At 40.2% G+C, this 22,114-nt stretch overlaps 1 protein-coding gene and 1 pseudogene across 2 annotated transcripts; both read right to left on the reverse strand.

Moving 5' to 3' along the window:
- Positions 1 to 2,301: 2,301 nt before the first annotated feature.
- Positions 2,302 to 13,753, reverse strand: LOC118893405 (zinc finger protein 709-like). 2 transcript variants are annotated; one of them, XM_036848925.1, is made up of 4 exons: positions 13,457 to 13,753; positions 5,449 to 5,575; positions 5,186 to 5,246; positions 2,302 to 4,194 (listed from the first exon to the last, which is right to left on the reverse strand). In XM_036848925.1, exons 1-4 carry the CDS (start codon positions 13,457 to 13,459, stop codon positions 2,718 to 2,720), a joined length of 1,668 nt encoding a protein of 555 aa, XP_036704820.1. In that variant the 5' UTR covers positions 13,460 to 13,753; the 3' UTR covers positions 2,302 to 2,717. The 2 variants fall into 2 exon arrangements, 1 of the variants encoding a protein (XP_036704820.1); XR_005019462.1 differs by lacking the exons at positions 2,302 to 4,194; positions 5,186 to 5,246; positions 5,449 to 5,575 and adding an exon at positions 11,156 to 11,208.
- Positions 13,754 to 14,549: 796 nt separating this feature from the next.
- LOC118892621 lies at positions 14,550 to 21,020 on the reverse strand (annotated as a pseudogene).
- Positions 21,021 to 22,114: the final 1,094 nt, after the last annotated feature.

The raw sequence follows: 22,114 nt of genomic DNA on the forward strand, positions 1-22,114 counted from the left end.
CCAATGATAAAATAAAGTTAACCACCTAAAAGCATTCAATACTTCTTGCTACCTTGAACAGCAATCAAATCCTCTAACACAAGTAAAATTCCTATAAGAAGTCCTTTTGAACACCCTGTTACTGTTACACACCACAGTCTTATAGGATTTGTAATCATTCATTTTTATAATTTTTATGGTATAGTTGATATACAATATTGTGTTAATTTCTGCTGTACAGCAAAGTGATTCAGTTGTACATGTACATATTCTTTTTTTTTTTTTAATTTATTTTTGGCTGCGTTGGGTCTTCCTTGCTGCGTGCAGGCTTTCTCTAGTTGCGGCAAGCAGGGCTACTCTGCGTTGCGGTGTGTGGGCTTCTCTTGTTGTGGAGCAGGGCTCTAGGTGCGCAGGCTCAGTAGTTGTGGCTCATGGGCTCTAGAGCACAGGCCCAGTAGTTGTGGCACACAGGCTTAGTTGCTCCACAGGATGTGAGATCTTCCCAGACCAAGGCTCGAAACCATGTCCCCTGAATTGGCAGGCGGATTCTTAACCACTGCCCCACCAGGGAAGCCCGCCTGTAATAATTCTTAATTGAATTCATTTTGCCCCAGTATTTGACTAGAGGTATGATCTTGTGGTCACTGGCAAGACGGCACTGAAAAAAACCCAAGATTAAACTTTTGCAGATGAGTAAGAAATTAGATCCATGACAAAACTGTAACTAAAAATAAGAAAATGGCCTGAGGATAAAGTAGTTGACTTTCTATTCACAGGATAAAACAGACTCATATTGTATAATGATTAAATGAACAAAACTGCAAGTTTTTCTGAATATTTATAAAATGGGTACTTCAATATATTCTTTGAGGAAATGAAAAACAACATATGTTAGCTAACGAAAGCATCAAAGAGTTCGTAAAATATTTGAAACGACTACAAAAACTACCGTTTTACAAAAAAATTCAGTTTAAATTATATAAAATAAAATAAAATAAAAAACATATTGAGGGGTTATATTCAGCTACAATTAACAGGAAAAACCCACCGTCTTCCTGATGGAAGGTGCTTATTCTCACATGTAAACAATGGGTCAAGGAAGCCACTGTACAATGCAGCAGAGAAACAAACTCCCATGTCATTCTTTTTGGCGGCACCGTCGTGAATGCCGTAGTGAGTCAGGAACACATACTCACTAGCACTATTAACAGCATAAAGTGTTTCCTACACAAATTAGAAATTATGAAGATATAATCCAGAGAAGAGTAGAATCAGAGAATATTCCCAACCATAAAACACTGGAATACTTTGACAGTGGACACAAGAGGCCTTACAGAAAAAAATTCAAACTCTGATGGATCTTTGATGTGGACGGTATGAAGACAGCAGAGGAAACTACACATCCATGAAAATGGAAATCAAACATTTGTTGGTGGTGTTAATGATACTCTTGACTATAAGGACAGAGTCTGGAAAATAAGCTGGAAGATGGTGTCATTGAAGCTCCTATGTATCTGCCTCTCTCCCATTGTGGGTATTCCAGTATGTGAAGAATATCTTCTTTGTACCTGCTTTTAAATCACACACAGGTGAGCTACTGGTGAATGCTGATATGGAACCAAAAAGAGGATGGATTATGGAAAGTCTAGGTCTTAATATTACTCACAGGCAAGATATCTCCAACTCTAGATTTTTTGTATTATCACAAGTCTCATAGTTTATTCACCAAATACCAGTCAGAAGGAAATACAAAGCATAATTTACATGAAACTATACTTTTTGACATCCTTCCCATACATAAAATTTATTCCAAGTGTTTAATAGAATGGAAAATGGAAAAAGGCTCCTATACTCACCACCACCAAAAAGTATCTTTCTCAGTGGAAAGGGTACTATATATAATAGATTATGAATATACAGGAACTGCCACACAAAGCTACTAGGCATATCCCAACAAATAGCAAACTGCCATTTTGCAATGGCTCATTAACTGAGAATGAATAGAACATTATAAAAATTTAAGACCAACTGCATATTAGAAATGTACTTGGGGACTTCCCTGGCAGTCCAGTGGTTAAGGCTCTGTGCTCCCACTGCAGGGGGTGCGGGTTTGATCACTGGTGAAGGGACTAAGATCCCACATGCCGCATGGCACAGCCAAAAAAAAGAAAAGGAAAAAAAAAGAAATACACTTAAATTCACCCATGGATCCAACAGGGTTAAAATGGAAAGAAAAATAATCACTATCTGATTAAAGGAAAAATCACTACCTTTAAATCTTATGTACTATTGTTGAAAGACAATGTACACAATTACCTCACATTAATATTCATTTCTAAAATTAGGAGAAATCCACTGTTCAAGGATACACTTGAAGAAAAATCCTTACTAAACACAACATATTTATAAAACTTTTAAAACAACTCTTTCATATTGAAGGTTTTCTGGAACATTAGGCACGGAGTACTTTCCATTAAGTTATCTCATGTTATTTACATTTATACTTCTTCTTCATGGGAATTTTCATAGATGATGTTGGCCAACTGAAGTTGTTGCCCAGGCTGTTTACAAATGCGGTTTTATCTAGGGAATCCTTTCATCCTTTTAAACTACTGAGATCAGAGAAGCCTTTCCCATTCTCCATATTTTATATGTTTTCTATGCAGTGTGCAGTCTCATATGTCTTCAAATGATTGAGAGATAAAGGCTTTCCCACATTCCCGACACTGATAGGGTTTCTATCCAGTGTGAATTCTTTCATGCAGTTGAACGTAAATGGAACGGAAGGTTTTCCCACATATTTTACATTCATAGAGTTTTTCTCCAGTATGGGTTCCTTCATGAACTTTGAAACCTTTTTGAGAACTAAAACATTTACCACATTGTTTACATTGATAAGGTTTCTCTCCAGTGTGACTCCTTTCATGGGTTCGAAGAGAACTGTGGTATCTGTAGGCTTTCTCACAGTGTTTACATTGATACGGTTTCTCTCCTGTGTGAATTCTTTCATGTGTTTGAAGGCTTTCATGACAACTAAAGGCTTTTCCACATTGTTTACATACATAGGGTTTCTCTCCAGTGTGAGTTCTTCTGTGTACTCGTAAGGAACAGTAGTAACTAAAGGCTTTGCCACATTGTTTACATTGATACGGTTTCTCTCCAGTGTGAATCCTTTCATGTATTTTAAGAGAACTGGGATTAATGAATACTCTCTCACATTTTTTACATTTATAGGGTCCATCTCTAGTGTGTGTTATCATATGTTTTCGAAAGGTTTTTTGCCATGTGAAGGCTTTCCCACATTCTTTACACTTATAGGGCTTTTCTCCAGTGTGGATTCTTTCATGATTTCGAAGAGAACTGGCAGTACTCAGTACTTTAGAACATGTTTTACATACATACAGTGTCTCTCCTGTGTGATTTCTTTTGTGTATTTGGAAGGAACTGAAATAATTAAAGGCTTTACCACACTGCTTACATTCATAGGGTTTCTCTCCTCTGTGAATTCTTTCATGTATTTGAATAGTTTCAGGACTTTTAAAGGCTTTTCCACATTGTTTACATTGATAGGGTTTCTCTCCGTTGTGACTCCTTTCATGCATTCGAAGACAACTGGGATAAATGAATGCTTTCTCACATTTCTTACATTTATAAAATCCATCTCCAGTGTGTGTTACCATGTGTTGTCGAAAGCTTGTTTCCCACGTGAAGGCCTTCCCACATTCCTTACATTCATAGGGTTTTTTCCCAGTGTGATTACTTTCATGTATTTGGAAACGTTTTTGAGCACTGAATCTTTTACCACATTGCTTACATTCATAGGGTTTCTCTCCACTGTGAATTCTTTTATGTGTTCGGAAGGATTTCTGATATGGAAATGCTTTTCCACATTGTTTACATTCATAGGGTTTCTCTCCAGTGTGACTCCTTTCATGTGTTCGAAGAGAACCAGGATAAATGAATGCTTTCCCACATTCTTTACATTTATATGGCTTTACACCATATTTTTGATACTCTCGTGTTTTGTGTTCAATGTGACATCTCATGTGTCTATTAAGGGATGAATGATCCGTGAAGACTGTTCCACATGCACTGCATTCACATGGTTTTAATCCAGGAGTTTTCTTGTTCAGATTGAGAGTTGGAATAAGGTTGAAATTTTCTCCACATAAACTAATGTCTTTACTTTTACAGAATCTCTCTACCATAAAAGTTCTGTAATAAATGAGAATATTATTAATGACTTCTTTATTAATCATTTTACATTTTTTATATTTATTATGAATTATAGGAACTGGTTTTCTATCATGTGTGAACTGTTAGAAATTGAGTATACTGAATGTTCTCAATGGGACTTCACACTTTCTATTAAAAAGTGATATTCAGGGCTTCCCTGGTGGTGCAGTGGTTGAGAATCTGCCTGCTAATGCAGGGGACACGGGTTCGAGCCCTGGTCTGGGTAGATCCCACATGCCGCAGAGCAACTAGGCCCGTGAGCCACAACTGCTGAGCCTGCGCGTCTGGAGCCTGTGCTCCGCAACAAGAGAGGCCACGATAGTGAGAGGCCCGCGCACCGCGATGAAAAGTGGCCCCCGCTTGCCGCAACTAGAGAAAGCCCTAGCACAGAAACGAAGACCCAACATAGTAATCAATCAATCAATCAATAAATCTTTAAAAAAAAAAAGTGATATTCAAGTATAGGTTTTATTACTAATGACTGCAAGTGAACTATTTTGCAAACACTAAATATTTATATCCCATTTAAGAAAATATTTTTGGGAAACATTTTCTAAGAATAACTCAACTTGGGGCTTCCCTGGTGGCGCAGTGGTTAAGAATCCACCTCCCAATGCAGGGGACACAGGTTCAAGCCCTGGCCTGGGAAGATCCCACACGTCATGGAGCAACTAAGCTCATGTGCCACAACTACTGAAGCCCGCGCGCCTAGAGCCCGTGTTCTGCAACAAGAGAAGCCACCACAGTGAGAAGCCTGCACAGCGCAACCAAGAGCAGCCCTCGCTCGCTGCAACTAGAGAAAGTCTGCACATAGCAATGAAGATCCAACACAGCCAAAAATAAATTAAAAAAAAAAAAAGAATAACTCAATTTGAAGGCGGGGTTATTTATTATGTTGCTTCTTTTAAAATTTTCATAATATTACCACAATTCTCACGAGACAATGTTTTGTATTTTAAGTGTGACTCACCTTAATTTTCTCCCCTGGTTTTTGTACTGATCTTCAATGTCATGATATTCCCGTTTTGCTCCTGAAATGCAGACCCAGAAAAATGATCCCAAAGTACTATAAATTATAGAAAAATTATTAGATTCTAGGTCCAGAATGAGCTCTGACCATTTCTAGTTTCTTTACCAATGTCTTCCCTTTCCACGTTCCACATCTTGGAACAATATTGACAGGTAAGAAATACTTCTCTAATTGACAAAGTTAGGGAATTTCTTCATTCTTACCGACTGCAGCCAGATTCCTTAAGGTTTCCTGCATCACATCTCTGTAGAGTTTCTTCTGTGAAGGATCCAATAAAGCCCACTCCTCCAGTGTGAAGTCCACAGCCACATCCTCAATGGTCACTGAATCCTAAAATACCGAAAATATGTGTACACCGAGATGCATGAGATTGACAGAACTAGACATCCACACTTCATTTATAGGAAGTTTACGTATGATTCTGTTATTTACAAAGTTATTCTATGACTTGATCATAAGAAACTTACTCTCCACACTTCCTCAATAATTTAGCAGCATCATGAAGAAATGAAAATTATTTACACATCATCATATATCACAATGGCAGAGCCCAGAGAATGCAGGGAAATGACAGAAATACTGTACAAATAAAACAAATATCATTTTAAGAACATCAATTTCTTGTGAAAAAAATTCTTTCATCTTCTTCCTATGATGCTCCATTTACAGCACTTCATAAGGCAGAGGATCAAGACTCATGAGGTTTCAATGAATAGAAACACTGTCAAGAACTGGAAGCTTTTTCCTAGTCCCATCATCTAACATCAGAGTCCAGGTGGCCTGGAGAAATCAAACTTTTAACAAATCCCAGCTGGCCACATTCTCCCAAAGTCCTCCAGGCCTTTAAAGAAATCAGATGCAGATGCCTGAATATATTCTTCTGAGGAACCATTGCCTTCTACTTGTGTAACAATTATCAAAGACTCTATTTTTCCTTTCTCTCTATATATAATTTGATGCAGCTAGAAAATTTGAAACTTAGAGCTCACTCACAAGGAAGAAGCAATATTGTATTAGACCAAAAAATCCCTATACTCATGTGCCTCGGGACTGCTTCCAGCCAAATTTTAGAACACACAGTGCAATTACATGCCAGAAAAACTCTTCTCATCACACCCTAACAGTATACCCTGGGCCTTACTGTCCTTAAGGAACAGTTTAAGAGCTACAGCTTGCAAGGGAGTTCACTGAGGTCCATAATAGTGTGATGGTGAATTTTCCCATGACTAGAAAATATGTATAGTGGTTTTCTCCAACACAACATAAAGTCTCCATTCTGCAATTTCAGCTACAAGTGTTGGGCATGCAGCCACACTGGCTACTGCCAGGTGAAAATCTAGTTCTGGGATTTATGAATTTAGAAGCTGTGATTCTTAATCTCACAAGAAGAGAATGAAAAAGCTTGAAATAAACAAGTCCTCCCAGAGCCATAAGAGCACTGACTTCAAAGGGCAAACCGATGTCCTAAAACTGGAAAAAAGAAGAGAAAGATGTTTTTTAAATATGACCCAAATATTCAGTTCTTAACGCCTAAACCCAAAAGAGTCTTTTTCACCAGAGTCTAACAAAAAGACCAAAAAGAACTAAAAGATACAACACAATATTTATGAAGCCTGGCATGACCTTCTTTAACACAAGACTCAAGATACATATAATGAAATTAACTAAAGGAAAAGAAAGAAAGAAATAGAACATGTAAATAACAACTAAGAGTTTTCTAAAATTAATGATAGACAATACCTGTAGGTTCATGAAGCTCAGTGAACAGAAAATATGAAAACACAGAAATGGAGATCAAAGTATATCATATTCAAACTAGAGAAAAAACGAAGAGAATACATTATAAGAAGCTAGAGAGAAAAATGTAAAATGCAAAAGTAATAAACTCTTGGGAAGTATCAGAATGAAATCTAGGTCACCTTCGGTTTGGTAACAAATTATCAAATATAACAACAATCACAAGATTTATAAAAGAAAAAAAAGTATAATTTCACTTCATTAAAATGAAAAATGCCTTTATAATTTTTAATTTCATTTCATTAAAATGAAAAATGCCTCTTTCAAGAAAGAGTGTAAAGAGAATGAAAATCACAGAATTGGAGAAAATCCTTACAAAACACATATATGATAAATGACTGGTATTCAAAATATCTAAAGAAGTATTATTGTCAAAGTAAGAAGACAAACCACCAATGAAAAATTGGCCGAATATCTAACAAACAGCTTCCCAAAGAAGACATACAGAAGGGAAACAGGAAATATGAAAACGTGCTCAACGTCAAATGTCAATGGGAAATTGCAAATGAAACAATGAGCTATCACTACACACTTATTTAATGGCTAAAATGCAAAACACTCAGAACAACAAATATTGGTGAAAAGGTGAAGAAAATCCTCATTCATTGCTGGGGGAAATGGAATTTGGTAGCCCTACAATGGAAGACAGGAGCTTTCTTTCAAAACACTACATACTGGGCTTCCCTGGTGGCGCAGTGGTTGAGAATCTGCCTGCCAATGCAGGGGACACGGGTTCCAGCCCTGGTCTGGGAAGATCCCACATGCCGCGGAGCAACTAGGCCCGTGAGCCACAATTACTGAGCCTGCGCGTTTGGAGCCTGTGCTCTGCAACAGGAGAGGCCGCGATGGTGAGAGGGCCCGCGCACCGCGATGAAGAGTGGCCCCCACTTGCCGCAATTAGAGAAAGCCTTCGCACAGAAACGAAGACCCAACACAGCCATAAATAAATAAATAAATAAATAAATAAAATTAAAAATTAAAAAAAAAACCACTACATACTAAGATCCAGCAATCACACTCCTTGCTATCTGCCCAAATGACTTCAACTCTTATAGTTCTTATGTTCACACAAAACCCATACACAAATACCTGTAGGGGCTTTATTCATAACTGGCATAAGTTAGAGGTAAGCAAGATATCCTTCAAGAGTCAAATAAATAATGAGTGGTATAGCCATACGATGAAATACTGTTCACTGATAAAAAGAAATGAGGTAGAGCTATGAAAACACATGGAGGAAGCATAAAAGTATATTGCTAAGTGAAAGAACCCAATCTGACAAAGCTATATACTATATGATTCCAAGTATATGACGTTCTGGAAAAGACAAAAGCACGAGACAGGATTTGGTTCTGGAGGATTTCGGGATTAGAGGAAGAGATGAATCAATCTGTGGAGCACAGAGGAAGTTTAGGAAAGTAAAATTACACTATATGTGCAGAAATGATTAACACATGTTATTATACATTTGCAAAATCCATACATTATGCAACACAAAAAGTCAATGCTAATGTCACCTGCCCACTTTAATGCATCAGTATTGGTTCAGCAATTGTAACAAATGGACCAGTCATACAAGATTTAAAGAATAATGACTACTGTGTGGATGCCGAGGCGTTATTTGGGAACTCTCTGTAATTTCTGATCAGCTTCCTAGTAAACCTAAAAAAAGCTGCAGTCTATTTAAAAACAAGAGCACTGACTCATTACAACTCATCCTGATGACCGCCTGATGTTTGGTTAGGTGTGGCGACAGTTGGTTTTGGTTCTTCATCAAGGCTGTCTCAGTTAAGGGATGAAGGGCAGCAACTCTCCACTGAGCTCCACCATGTTCCAGGGTGTACTGTCATCTCTAGTCTATTCACTCCCCAGAGCTGTGCATTCAGTGAATCCCAAGCAGCTACCCAGGGAACCAAGGTGTTGGAGAGGGTGGCTCCAACAGCACCACAGCATCTTTCAAAGGACTGAAGAAAGAAATGTCATCTCTCCAAGGAAGCATAAGCCCAACTGCCAAGGTTTGGCTCCATCATATCACAAGTAGGTGTCAATGGCCGAGCTGAGCTCCTGGGGTGCTGTTTCCAGTACCAAAGCCATAATAGGCAACTAAGTGGAGTCCTCTGTTTTTAAGAGATCCCAGTATGGGGGATAATTGCAGCTTTAATGGCATATTAATGTGAGACCTAGGACAGTGCCTTGCATCAGAAGCCTATGGCCAACTTAAGGCACTCCTCAGAGAGCCTCCCATCACTGCTCGCAGGGCTAGAGGCCTCCTCATGACACTGATTGCCTTATAGAGCTTAAGAAACCCGAGTTCAAGTTGAGTTTGAACAAATCCCTTTGCTGTGCCAAGCTGAGACGGTGAGTGTCGTTGACCATAACCGAGAGGGTAAGGATCTTTGTTGCAACAGATGCAGGGGCAACAGCCTCAGAGTTACTTAAAAGTTTTGGTGAGCCTTCTGGAATCTCACCACTTACAGGCTGCCTTTCCGTCTCTTCTCTTTCACTTTCGCTGAAATAACTGCTCTTTTGAAAGTAGTGACTGTCTTTTGGGCTCACCTCATGCACAGGGTATAATCATCCTCCTACTCCCCCAGTCCTCCCCTCAACACTAATGTCTGGGCAAACCCAGCCTCAGTCACACCTTCACTCTAAACACAGATAGGTACCAGCTCAGACATCAAACCAGGACCACTGGAAGGAGGGCCCCATTCTCATACTCCTGCTCCCAAAGTACAAAAAATTGACAGAAACTTTCAACTCAGTATCCTCCCTGTATATAACCCAGGCTTGGTGGGGTCAGCAGTGCAACACAGGGCAGCACAGGGCACAGGAAAATCTCCCCAGCAAACAGCAGCTCACACAGCAGGAGCCTCCACATTTTCTTATCAGCCTGTCCAAGTAAGAGGCACTAGGGGAAAGGGAGGGGGTGAGGCTTAACTTTCAGTAGTGAAACAACAAATATGTGGGTCCCAAATAATCATTACTAGAATAAAAACTTTAAGAAAAATAGACATTCGCACTGGGTTGTTTTATATAAAGCAACGCTAAAAAGATGATGAAGGCTTAATCAAAACTGGTTATCTGAGGGTGGCTGGCGTTAAGAGCAGAGGAGTGGGGCAACATATGTGGGCAGGGAGTCTTCTTAACTTCTTCCCTTAGGAATTTAATTTTAACCATTCTATATAGAAAACCACTGCAAGATTTGATCCTTTAAACAGTAATGGATATAAAAGTGTAAACCACAAAAAAATGAAAACTCCCTTTCTAACTAAAGGCACACAGGATATTATAGGTTTTCTCTCCATTATAGTAAACTGAGATATTTTCAGAAATAAGTGGCATATTACACTGTATTTTAGGTTTGCAATTAAGCCTTAAATGGACTAGGAATTTGAAAGATTGACATAAACTTTGAGGTGTTTTTCTCATATCAATTGAAATAGAATTTGTTTCTTCTTTCCCCCCACATCCATTAAAATAGAAATTCATTTGCTTTAGGAATACTAGAGGACTTTTAATTGTTAAAGTTCTCTAGGGACAGGCACTTACAAACACTGACCTAAAAATGGAAAAGCACCTGAGAACTTAAATGCACCCATTTCACGTCTTGAGGTTCTCTTTCCCAATTTTCTTGCCTTAGATGGTACCTGTTAATCAACATAGATTTTAAAAGCCCAAGTGTTAATGGAAACTAGAATCAAAGGGCTGTAATCTTTTTTTTTTTTTAATGTACATAAGTGTGTTTTGTGAATGGTAAGGCTCTATACACAAATTTAAGGACTTATTTTTTATTATTAACTTGGAACTATTTTTGATACCAGTTTTTTTTTTTCTTTTTTAAAATTTATTTATTTATTTATTTATTTATTTATTTATTTATTTATTTATTTTTGGCTGTGTTGGGTCTTCGTTTCTGTGCGAGGGCTTTCTCTAGTTGCGGCGAGCGGGGGCCACTCTTCATCGCGGTGCGCGGGCCTCTCACTACCGCGGCCTCTCTTGTTGCAGAGCACAGACTCCAGACGCGCAGACTCAGTAGTTGTGGCTCACGGGCCCAGTTGCTCTGCGGCATGTGGGACCTTCCCAGCCAGGGCTCGAACCCGTGTCCCCTGCATTGGCAGGCAGATTCTCAGCCACTGCGCTACCAGGGAAGCCCAAAGGGCTGTAATCTTGAACGGATAAAGGAATCCAAGAAAAGAAACACAAATATTGGAATCAAAACATATAAGCAGACTGTGTCCATACAATTCGGAAGAAAAGCCCATATTCAGAAAGTTGAACATCTTTACAGACTTGAGAGTCTAGATACGCCCGGTTGAGATAAAACTCTTGTAAACAGTCAGTCCCTCAATGAGGGCAGGGACACCTGGGCAGCCACAGGAATAAACTCTGGGAGCTCCACAAACCCTCCCCAGTCCTGTAAGCAGGGAAGCTCTCCCTACCCCACGCTTCCATTATCACAAGTCAGGAAACTCTAAGCCTGATTCAGGGTAAGGTTCTGATCCAAATGGACTCCTATATTCATAAACCCTTTGTCCACAGGACAGAACACCTCATCCTCACAGACTTCTCAATGGGCACAAATTACACTCTGAGTGCACCTATATCATGGAGGGACCACTCAAATATAACATTTAAAATGCCTAGGCTAAAGGAAATCACAAGTACCACCCTGAAAGGGCAACATGCCTACACCCTTGTGAACTCACACCCCCAGATTTCAGGGCTCTGCAGCTTCTCACAGTATAAGGACTACCATTGGTGGGTGTGAGCAGGTAGGACTGGGCAGGGGGAAGATGTCCAGGAAGATCCACTTCCCTGTGCAGGCTCAAAGGGGGCCTCAGTTTGAAGATACTGACTTCAGGCTCTGCTCCCCACTACAGGTGCTCTCAACCACCACTGATATTTTATGTGAGATACCCAGAAAGGCAAATACATAGAATCAGAAAATAGATTAGTGATTTCCTAGGCCTCGGGATGAGAAGGGAGAGTTACTGCTAATGGACATGAGGTTCATTTTGGGAGTGATGGAAATGTCTTAAAACTAGTGTGGTGATAGTAGAACAAGTCTAAATACGGTAAGCACCAGTGATCATTTAAATACACAAACCCTGTTTGGACAATTCAGCAAAATCACTCAAACCCAGTGTGTATGTGGAAATGAGAGAAGAAAATTCTCAGCCACTTTTATTAATTTACCCAGAAAACCCCAAGTATCTATTCCTTTCAGGAAAAATATGTCAATCATTTATTATTTCCAAGGCAAGTTTAATTAGTACATAAGTAATCACACTTGAATACTTTTTGTCTCCAAGTCTAAATCCTGGCATTTCATTTGAAATCAACCAACAGTAAAGGAGAGTCCAAAAGAACTCACCTTACTCAGGGAATTAAAAAAGTGAAACAAAAATTCTTAACAACTGGAATGTAATACTGAAAATTTTTTTCCCCCTGAAATTCAACTCTCTTACCTCTTCGGAAATATTTTACATGGTCTTTCAAGCTCTATTAATTAAATACATTTTACACTATTGAAAAGAAAAACTTAAATAAGTGAATAAATCTTTTGAAGGGGACTAACCCAGGGACGGGCAGTGGTCACAGCACAGATCGTCCAGAAAAGTTTCATAAAAAACCTCGAAAAAAGGACTTCCCATAGGATGTCTCTTCCCAGAAAAAAAACGGGGAGGAGAAAGAATTTCATACACCTACTTCCAAGTAGTTATTCTTGGCTTTCCGCTCCTGCAAAATATACACAGAACGCCCCCCTCCCCAATGTAATCCACGACTCTGCGCAAATAGGAAAAACAATTAAAATATTGGGTTTGTATGAAATGGACCACGGAAGATGAACAGTTGATAGACGATGTGAATCGGAGAGGGGAAACTGACGTTGGGAAGACGGGGAATAACATGGAAATGTAATGATTTACTACAAGCCCTACAAAGAGCTACCTGCTGGGCCGGGGTCTTTGATTTGAGACCTTGCTTCCCAAACATTTGGAAAACTCAGAGGAAAACGGGTGCCCCCTGGGCAGCAAGGAGGGTCTGGGACCCGTCAGGGAACAGGTAATCCCAGGACCGAATCCTGGAGAACGAGTCACGATTGTCACCTGAAGACGGCGCCCGAGTTCACCGCACAATCCGGGAGAGAAGAGGGGTTGCGGGCGCAGACCCGCGCGGAGAGGCGCCGGGGCGGAAGTTCCTGCGCGAAGTGACGGAACAGGACGCCTAGGGTCCCGGCTGCCGGGCCAATCCCCACGCTGCGAGCAGGAGGGGACAGAGGTCCGAGCGGCGCCGCAGACCCGGCGTATCCGTAGACTCCGGGGTTTGGAGGCCGTGTCAAAAAGATGGCCGGCTTCGGCCGGTTTCGACCACTCCCTCCGCGGCGGCCCCAGCCTGGGGCACCACACTCACCATTTCGAGGTTTCCTGAGTCCTTCCTAACGACTCCAACGACCCGTGCAGATACGTGAGACTGACAGGTCTCCAAAGGCAGTGAACCGCACACAGCGAGTGCCTCTAGGCGCAATTGGAGAAAGAAAGGACGTCCAGGCCGGTGCAGAGCATCGCCCCACCCACCTGCCTCAGCGGCCTCCCGGTTGGACAGATTTCCAATACCCCGCCCCCTCGTGCCTGAGTGACAACCTGTGGGAGGAAGCCTGACTCGGCAGAATCACTTAGCGCCGCTGGGATTGAATCTGTCCCCGCCTGGCGCTTTAGGTTTGTAACAGAACTTTTCCATGGCCTGGGGTTGCCTGGTATGGAACTGTGCTTCTTGTTAAGAAAGGCAGACACTTAGATGGGAACTCACCGTTTGTAATAAAGAGGCTGGCTCCAGTTTCATCTTTGGTCCTTGACAGCGCTGAGCTTTCCACCCATCCCTTCCCCCATCCCCACTCATTAGGTACTTAAGCTAAAGAATCCCAGAGCACTTGGCTCTGGTAGGAGGTCTGAATCACTCAGCCCTAGCTGGGTGCCAGAACAAATCTCAGTCAAACCACAAGCTGTGAGTTGTGTGCATTAACTTCTCAGCTGTACATTTTACACTAGAAGGAAATTTATTTTAGATTAGTGTTCCCTGTGTGCCTAGAAAACTTTGAAATGTCAACAGCTATAATATATATGAGGCAATTGTATTCCCATTTTCACTGATAGAAGAAAAACAGTAAGTTGTACTTAACATTGGAGTGCACCTGGAAACTCTTCCCGCCCCCCACCCCCAGCTCTACTGAGGGATAACTGACTAATAAAACTACATTTAAAGATGACAACATGATGATCTGATACACTTATACTGTATAGCATAATGAGAAATTTAGGAAGATAGTGAATCTTTTTATTTTTATTTTTTTGAGGGACTCCTAAATAAGAATTTTAATGGGGAATGGCAAAAATCACAATAGACTATTATCATTGTGGGAGTATCAATTGCGCACTTCAAAAGTGTTCTTGTTCGATGTCTGTCTGTTTCATTATTCCTTGGTTCTCTCATTCCACAAGTGCATAGGTTATTTTTTCTGTAGATCTGGGGAAAATGGGCCAGGGGTGGAAGGTCCATCCAGGCTAGACAGTGAACAGCCCATGACTGTTCAGCACAGAAGGAAACTTGAAAAGTGTTTTAGCACCTTGAAGTCTGGCTGGACTTAGGGGAGCAACAGGGCTGAGAATACTCCAAAAGTAGATACTGGAGAGGAAGGGACTCCAAGACAGTAAGATGGGTGTCTGTGAAAATAGTGCTGGCATAAGAGAAGCTCTAGGGAGAGATGGGCTTAGTATTATCAGTGGGCTTGGATCACTACCTGTGATCATGAGGGATGGTGCCAGCTGTAACACTTTGGGTTTCTTGGACCTTGATGAATTATTTTGTCCTTTTCTGGCAAAGCTGAATCCTGGTCTTTAGGCTCCAGTGACAAGTTCTCTGGAAGTTCCATTGGCTGAGAAGCCACTAATTCCATGTCTGCGTCCATGTCTGGGTCCATGTCTGGGTTGGAACTCAGCGGTAGTGAAGGTGTTCTAGGAGGTTCCTGAAAAGGGCAAATGGATGAAATAGGAGGTGTGGTGGTAAAAGCGGCAGTTGCACTGGATGCAGAAGTTGGTGTTTCTAGGGAAGGCAGTTTGGGGGAATATAAACTATCCAACGCTTGGATAGTTTCCTTGGAAGATGGAGAAATACTTGGGTCAGTTGAATTGGCAGCAGCAAGAGTTTCTGCTGGTGGCTTTTTGGAAGATGTTACAAATTTGATAACAGAGGGGATTTTTTTCTCTGCAAATTTCTCAGCTGGATTCTCAACCTTAGAGATTTGAAAAGCTTCCTACTGGAGGAGTTCAAAGATTTGAGGGTAAATGAAGAATATAAGCCAGAGTATCTGTAGTCACTGCAGCTAGGGGTCTTGGCACCAGGCTGCAGTGGCTTCTTTTTCCCTCCATTCTCCTCATTTATGGATCTGTGACTGCTGACTTCACTGATGCGTAAAGCTTCAGTCTCCCTCAAGCCTGCCCACTGGCATAGGAACCGTATTCAACATCTCTGGGTGTGAGACAAACTTGTACACAAATTTCTGACCCCTCATGTTTTCAATGATATTCTTCATATAATAGTATCTGAGGGATCGGCTGTGTTTGGCATAATTCATATTAGGCTTGTTCTTTTGAAGTCCTCAGAGACGAGCCACCTCCTCTGCCTGCAAATGCTTGAACTCCCCGTCATTAGCGGTCCAGCAGATCATGTGATCGTTCTGAGGCTCCTTTAGGAGCTGAAGGAGGAACTGCCACAGGGTGATGGCATTGTCAAGAGCAGTGAAGGAGGCCACTTGTGGGGCTGCCTCAGGGTCTCTGCCTCAAACATGATGCTTCTCTCCACCGGCCACCTCCTAACATTGAGAACTCAAGGACAGTGAGGCAGCCACTGACACCCGCGGTGGAGCCAGATATAAGATTTTAATTTATTTAAGAAAATGAATATCCTCTTAAATGACATTAAACACACAAAAAAACAGCATCACAAATATTTGTAGGCCAAATCGATTGGAAGTCTCAATCTCAGTTAACAATGTCAATACTCAAGCCCACATCATATATATATATATATATATATATATATATATATATATATATGTATAATTTTAATGGTTACAAAACTGAAGATGAACCATGTCCTTTTTTTTTTTTAAGAGGAGGAAATGAGGAGTCTTTTTTTTTTTTTTTTAATTGATTGATTGATTGATTGATTGCTATGTTGGGTCTTCGTTTCTGTGCCAGGGCTTTCTCTAGTTGCGGCAAGCGGGGGCCACTCTTCGTCGCGGTGCGCGGACCTCTCACTATCGTGGCCTCTCCCGTTGCGGAGCACAGGCTCCAGACGCGCAGGCTCAGTAGTTGTGGCTCACGGGCCTAGTTGCTCCGCGGCATGTGGGATCTTCCCAGACCAGGGCTCGAACCCGTGTCCCCTGCACTAGCAGGCAGATTCTCAACCACTGCGCCACCAGGGAAGCCCCATATCCATATTTTATTTTTATGGTGAGTCTTTACTGTTAATCAAGGAAAGCAGGACTTTCTATATTGCTACCCTCTATTTACTTACACAAGAAAGCAGATCCTGAAACAGTATTTAAGGTGTATTATGTGGTGGAAATACAAGTGATCAATAGTGACATCTTCATTTACTGAGGCAGACTTTGATGTAAGAAGAGAGATGTGATAGGACCATAAAATGCAGAGGTGGAGATATCCTCCCTGAAGGTTAAATCAGGAACTAGATATTCCAGAATTCATCCCCTTTATGGTTCCATTGTAGAATTCACCAATAGCCTCTCTTGCATGAGATTTGGAAAGCTCATGTGAAGAAGGCATTAGTCAGATTTTTGAGCCATCATACAGATAGAGACAGATACATAGGAGTCAAGGGCACCATCTTCCAGTTCATTTTTCAGATTCTTTGCTTTCCTAATTAAGAGTATTCTCAAACCCACCAATGATTTATTTGACTGCCATTTTCATAGAGGTGTAGCTTTCCACTGATGTCTTTATAAGATCCATATGAACAATCCATTGGGGTTTAGATTTTTCTGTAAGGCTTTTTGTGTCCAACAGGAAACTACTCAGACTTTACTGCTTGGGAATATTCTCTGATTCTCTTCTACTTTATATTCACATAAGTCTTAATTGCATAGGAAACACCTTATTCTGTCAATAGTGCTAATGAGCTTTTTTTTTTAATTTATTTATTTAATTTATTTATTTTTGGCTGCATTGGGTCTTCGTTGATGTGCACGGGCTTTCTCTAGTTGCAGTGAGCGGGGACTACCCTTGGTTGCGGGCTTCTTGTTGCTGTGGCTTCTCTTGTTGCTAGGCGCGCGGGCTTCAGTAGTTGTGGCACATGGGCTCTAGAGCACAGGCTCAGTAGTTGTGGCACATGGGCTTAGTTGCTTCACGGCATGTGGGATCTTCCTGGACCAGGGCTCGAACCCATGTGCCCTGCACTGTCAGACGGATTCTTAACCATTGTGCCACCAGGGAAGCCCGAGCATGTTTTCCTGATTCACCATAACATCTCTAAGGGTGCATTCAAAAACGACAACGTGGAAGTTTCTCTACTGCGTTGAACACTGGCTCATTTACCTGGTCCTTCCATATGAGAATAAGCACCTTCCTCAAGTCAAAAAAGACTGTGGGTGTGTCCTGTTCCTTGTAGCCGAATGTAATCCCTCAGTCTGTTTTCAATTATTGTTGATTGTGTGTGATTAAAAGCATGTGCATTTTTTTGTTAAACGAACACGTCTGTAGTTGTTTCATAGAAAAATTTTATTAACTTTTCCAAGCCACTGTATTCTAACAAATACTGTGTTTTTATCACCAGAGAGGATAAATGAAAATGCCCCATTATAGTTATGAATTTTTAGATAAATTTTGCAGTTTTCTTCATTTAATCATTCTACATTATGAGGCAATGTTGTCATGTACTACAAGTTGAGCCTTTTTTTCATCAGGAAATTTTCCTTTTTTATTCTTTATTGTTATAATTTTAGTCATGAAACTAATTTCTAATTTATCCTTAATAACAAAAACGTAATTCATGTTTTTCTTCAGTGCCTTCTTGCCAGTGACCCTCAGGATCATGCCAGTGGTCTAGAAGAGGGGTGTAATGAATTCTAATAAGCATGATTACAAATCATAAAGGGACTAGGAGGTAGAACAGTAACAGGATGCTGAAATGGACTTCTTCCACGATTTTGGCTTGTGACAGAGGATTTGATTGCTATTCAAGGAGGCAAGACATTTTTCTTTATTGAATGCTGTGAAGAGGTAAACTTTATTCCCCCTTCATAAGAAGCTCCAGTCAGTCATATTATTAAGAAAAGGAAAATATGAGTCATTTTTATGATTTGGAACTTTTTTACCATTTTCAGAGATAGCACTACAAAATATCCTTATGAATGCCTTGGCCCATTATGGTCACTGAGTACCTTTGATGAAGGACGTGTGTGACATTTTTCTCTTCAGCAGGAAAAGACTTGGCCTTGCAATGAATACAGGCCAACTCTCGGGCCTCTGGGAAAGCTTTGGTGTTTCCTACTTGTTATCCAAACACCGATGTATTTCCTATGGTATATTAGACACCCTTTACCATGAAGTACCTCAGTGAAAATATATAAATTTAATTCTTAGCATACTATGTAATATTTGTAATATCTCCTTCATGATGAGACTATACTCTTGATGCTGTTTCACAACTCTCATTGGCATGCACTTTAGGGTCAACATATCCCATTCAGCACTGATAATCAAGGCACAAATCAAGGATTTGTGTATTTGGGCAGGAGACAGGTTCTTGCAGTCCTGGTGCTTATATTTAGTAGGAAAAGTGAGATGGTTAACAAATGGTAAAGCTCTGGTTTATGAAATGCAAATAAGGGCATTGAACAAAAGTAAAAAATGTCATGTGATGTAATACAGAGGCCGAGGTATGTACATGTCTTTTATTTGAGGGTGTGTGCCTCAGTAAGTGAAGATATCATTATTGATCACTTGTATTTCCACCACATAATACACTTTAAACACTGTTTCAGGATCTGCTGTCTTGTGTAAGTAAATAGAGGGCAGCAATATAGAAAGTCCTGCTTTCTTTGATTAACAGTAAAGATTCACCATAAAGATAAAATATGGATATGGTTCATGTGCAATTTTATAATTATTACAAACTATATATATATATATATATATACACATATATATATATATATATATATATATATATATATATATATATATATATATGATATGTGGTCTTGAGTTTGGACATTGTTATCTGAGACTTGAGACTTCCAACTTATTTGGCCAACAAATACTTGTGTTGTTTTTCTGTGTTTAACATCATTTGAGAGGATATTCATTTTCTTTAAAAAGTTAAAATATTATATTATTGAGCATTTTCATTTTGCTACTGTTCATATTGAGTGACACAATGTATGCCCCATTAAGCCATGAATTCCTCCCAATTGGAAAGAGTTGGGTTTATCTGCACTGTTCTAACTCATCCCGAATTCATGAGTAGGGTGATATCTATGCAAGACTACTTTGATTTCCCATTGGAAAGTCCAAAAAGATGTATGGATATTTAAAGGTAATAATCCAAAGAATAATTGAGATGACCTGTAGAAAGGGGATATCATTTTGAGTAATATCATTATTGAGTATAAAAGGAGAGATGGGAAATTTTTAATGTTTTTTTTAGCAGGAGCTGGAAGCCTTTTGTTTCCATGATCCACAAAGCCCACAGTGCATTTTGCTCTTCACAGGTTTCATTTCCATATGCTTATACTTCCAGCACATTTTCTGCAAGACTGGAAAATAAAAGTAACAACTTCAATTTTTAGTAAAGAGCAGAGGAAATAAAATCTTTTCCATGTTTTTTAGTGTTAGGTAAAAACCAGGGGAGAAATATACAAGGACAGTTGTATGCAGCATAAGGAGTAGTAAAAGGGAAGTTTATAGTGATATACACTTATGATATACACCGTGATTAAAACACTCAGAGTAACAGGAATAGTTAGCAATTTCTTAGCCTCATAGTGAACATCTATGGGAAACCTAAAGCTAATATTTTTTATAAATTTATTTATTTATTTATTTTTGGCTGCGTTGGGTCTTCGTTTCTGCTTGCGGGCTTTCTCTAGTTGCTGCAAGTGGGGGCTACTCTTCGTTGCGGTGCGCGAGCTTCTCATTGCGGTGGCTTCTCTTGTTGCAGAGCACGGGCTCTAGGCGCACGGGCTTCAGTAGCTGTGGCACGCGGGCTCAGTAGCTGTGGCTGGCCGGCTCCAGAGCGCATTCTCAGTAGTTGTAGCACACGGGCTTAGTTGCTCCGTGGCATGTGGGATCTTCCTGGACCAGGGCTTGAACCCGTGCCCCTGCATTGGCAGGTGGATTCTTAACCACTGCACCACCAGCGAAATCCAACATCTTTCTTTTGATGCACTTGAGAACATCAGTGTTGACATCTGATCCCATTTTGGGTAAGGTGTTAATCCTGCCCCCAAAAGGGCAATGATAAAACAGAAGGTAACGCATGGAAAATGTCTTTAGGATGACAAACATGTATTCAGGGTAAGATATTTTAGAACATAAGGAAAGAAATTCAAATACAGAGATCCACATATGATCACAGAAGAAAAACTTTGAAACCACCTACATGGTCACTAGCAGAGGAATGAATAAGTGAAAATGATAAACAGTCTTATAAAGGAAAAATACAGAGCAGCACAACAGAATGGATGGTTTCTGCTCGGATGTGTAAAGAGCTCTGAGAGATCATTGTTATCTTCACAACAAGAAAGAAAAACTAAACAACCTGAAAGGCAACACCTGTTCTTAGATTCATGAAAGATTTGAGTACTTGGCAATCAATGCTCCCCAAATCAGAGACAGACAAATAGAACTGTCAGTTACCTGGAGGTGAAGCAACTGGAGCCAGTAACCTCTAGGAACATTTAAACTGGTAACTTGAGTTTGCTGGAGACACAGATTGGACTAGCTTGAGATTTAAAACATTTAGGGAGTCCAGTCTCTGGGAACCCCCCAAATTTATGAATTTTTCCTTCAGAAGCCCAACAAGGTTCTCCTCATGAATGATGGAAAAACACTGCCTCATGCTTCATGCAGGAATCAGGAAAACCATTCTGATAAGCACACAAAGCCTTCTGTTCCCTGTAACTCAGGCTCTCAAAGAAAATTAACTTGCCAAAACCTTATCTGAAATGGGGCAGAGCAGTCAGACAACTCCCTGACCCTTCAGGTTTTCTGTGTCAAAAGGGAAGGAATGAATACTAAGAACCTGTTCTGAGGTTCATAGTCCAGGGATTCTGTCCTGCCAAAACATTACAGGTTTAATCATAAGAGAACATTTTTCCACACCAGTACCTTCCTACCGTACCAACAGGGCTCAGTATAAAAAGAGTGGATTAAAACAGAGTTTTAAGACACAGACTATTTAACATTGAGTTTCTAGGGATACCCAAACACAGCAGGGGAGATAAATACAAGGAGACTTGTATACAGCGTAAGTATAGTAAAAGGGAAACTTATAAACACCTATATTAAGAAAGAAAGATATCAATTAACAACCTAAATTTACACATCAAAGAACGAGAAAAAGAACAAGCTAAACCTAAAGTATAAAGTGAGTACTTTTCAAACTACAGAACATGGTGAAAAGAATAAGACAAGTGTAAATAGAAAACATCCCAATTTCATGGTTCAGAAGAGTTAACATTGCTGAACTGGCACTACTTCATAAAATGATCTGAAGATTCAATGTAATACTTATTATAATGCCAGCTATAATCTTTGTAAGAAATTGGCAAGTTGTTGCATAATTTTATATGAGTGGGGAAGAGGCAGGGATGGATGGAAGGCTCAATCCTGTCAAAGTACAAATATTAAAATGGAGCCAGACTCTTTATTACAGATGGCGGGGTCACCTTAAGTGTCTTTGTTTCTAAACAAGGGTCACTATTTAGAATGGTCTGACAGACTTAAGCCAAGACCCTGACCCATATAGGACGTAAGACACTATTGTTTCAGG

Source organism: Balaenoptera musculus, chromosome 3 (assembly GCF_009873245.2).
Source record: "Balaenoptera musculus isolate JJ_BM4_2016_0621 chromosome 3, mBalMus1.pri.v3, whole genome shotgun sequence".
NCBI classification, from domain to species: domain Eukaryota; kingdom Metazoa; phylum Chordata; class Mammalia; order Artiodactyla; family Balaenopteridae; genus Balaenoptera; species Balaenoptera musculus.

Coding starts and splice junctions, on each gene's coding strand:
- LOC118893405 (XM_036848925.1), bottom strand. Junction 5,247..5,448: donor AAGGAATCTGGCTGCAGTCG/GTAAGAATGAAG, acceptor TCTGCATTTCAG/GAGCAAAACGGGAATATCAT. Junction 4,195..5,185: donor AACCAGGGGAGAAAATTAAG/GTGAGTCACACT, acceptor CATTTATTACAG/AACTTTTATGGTAGAGAGAT.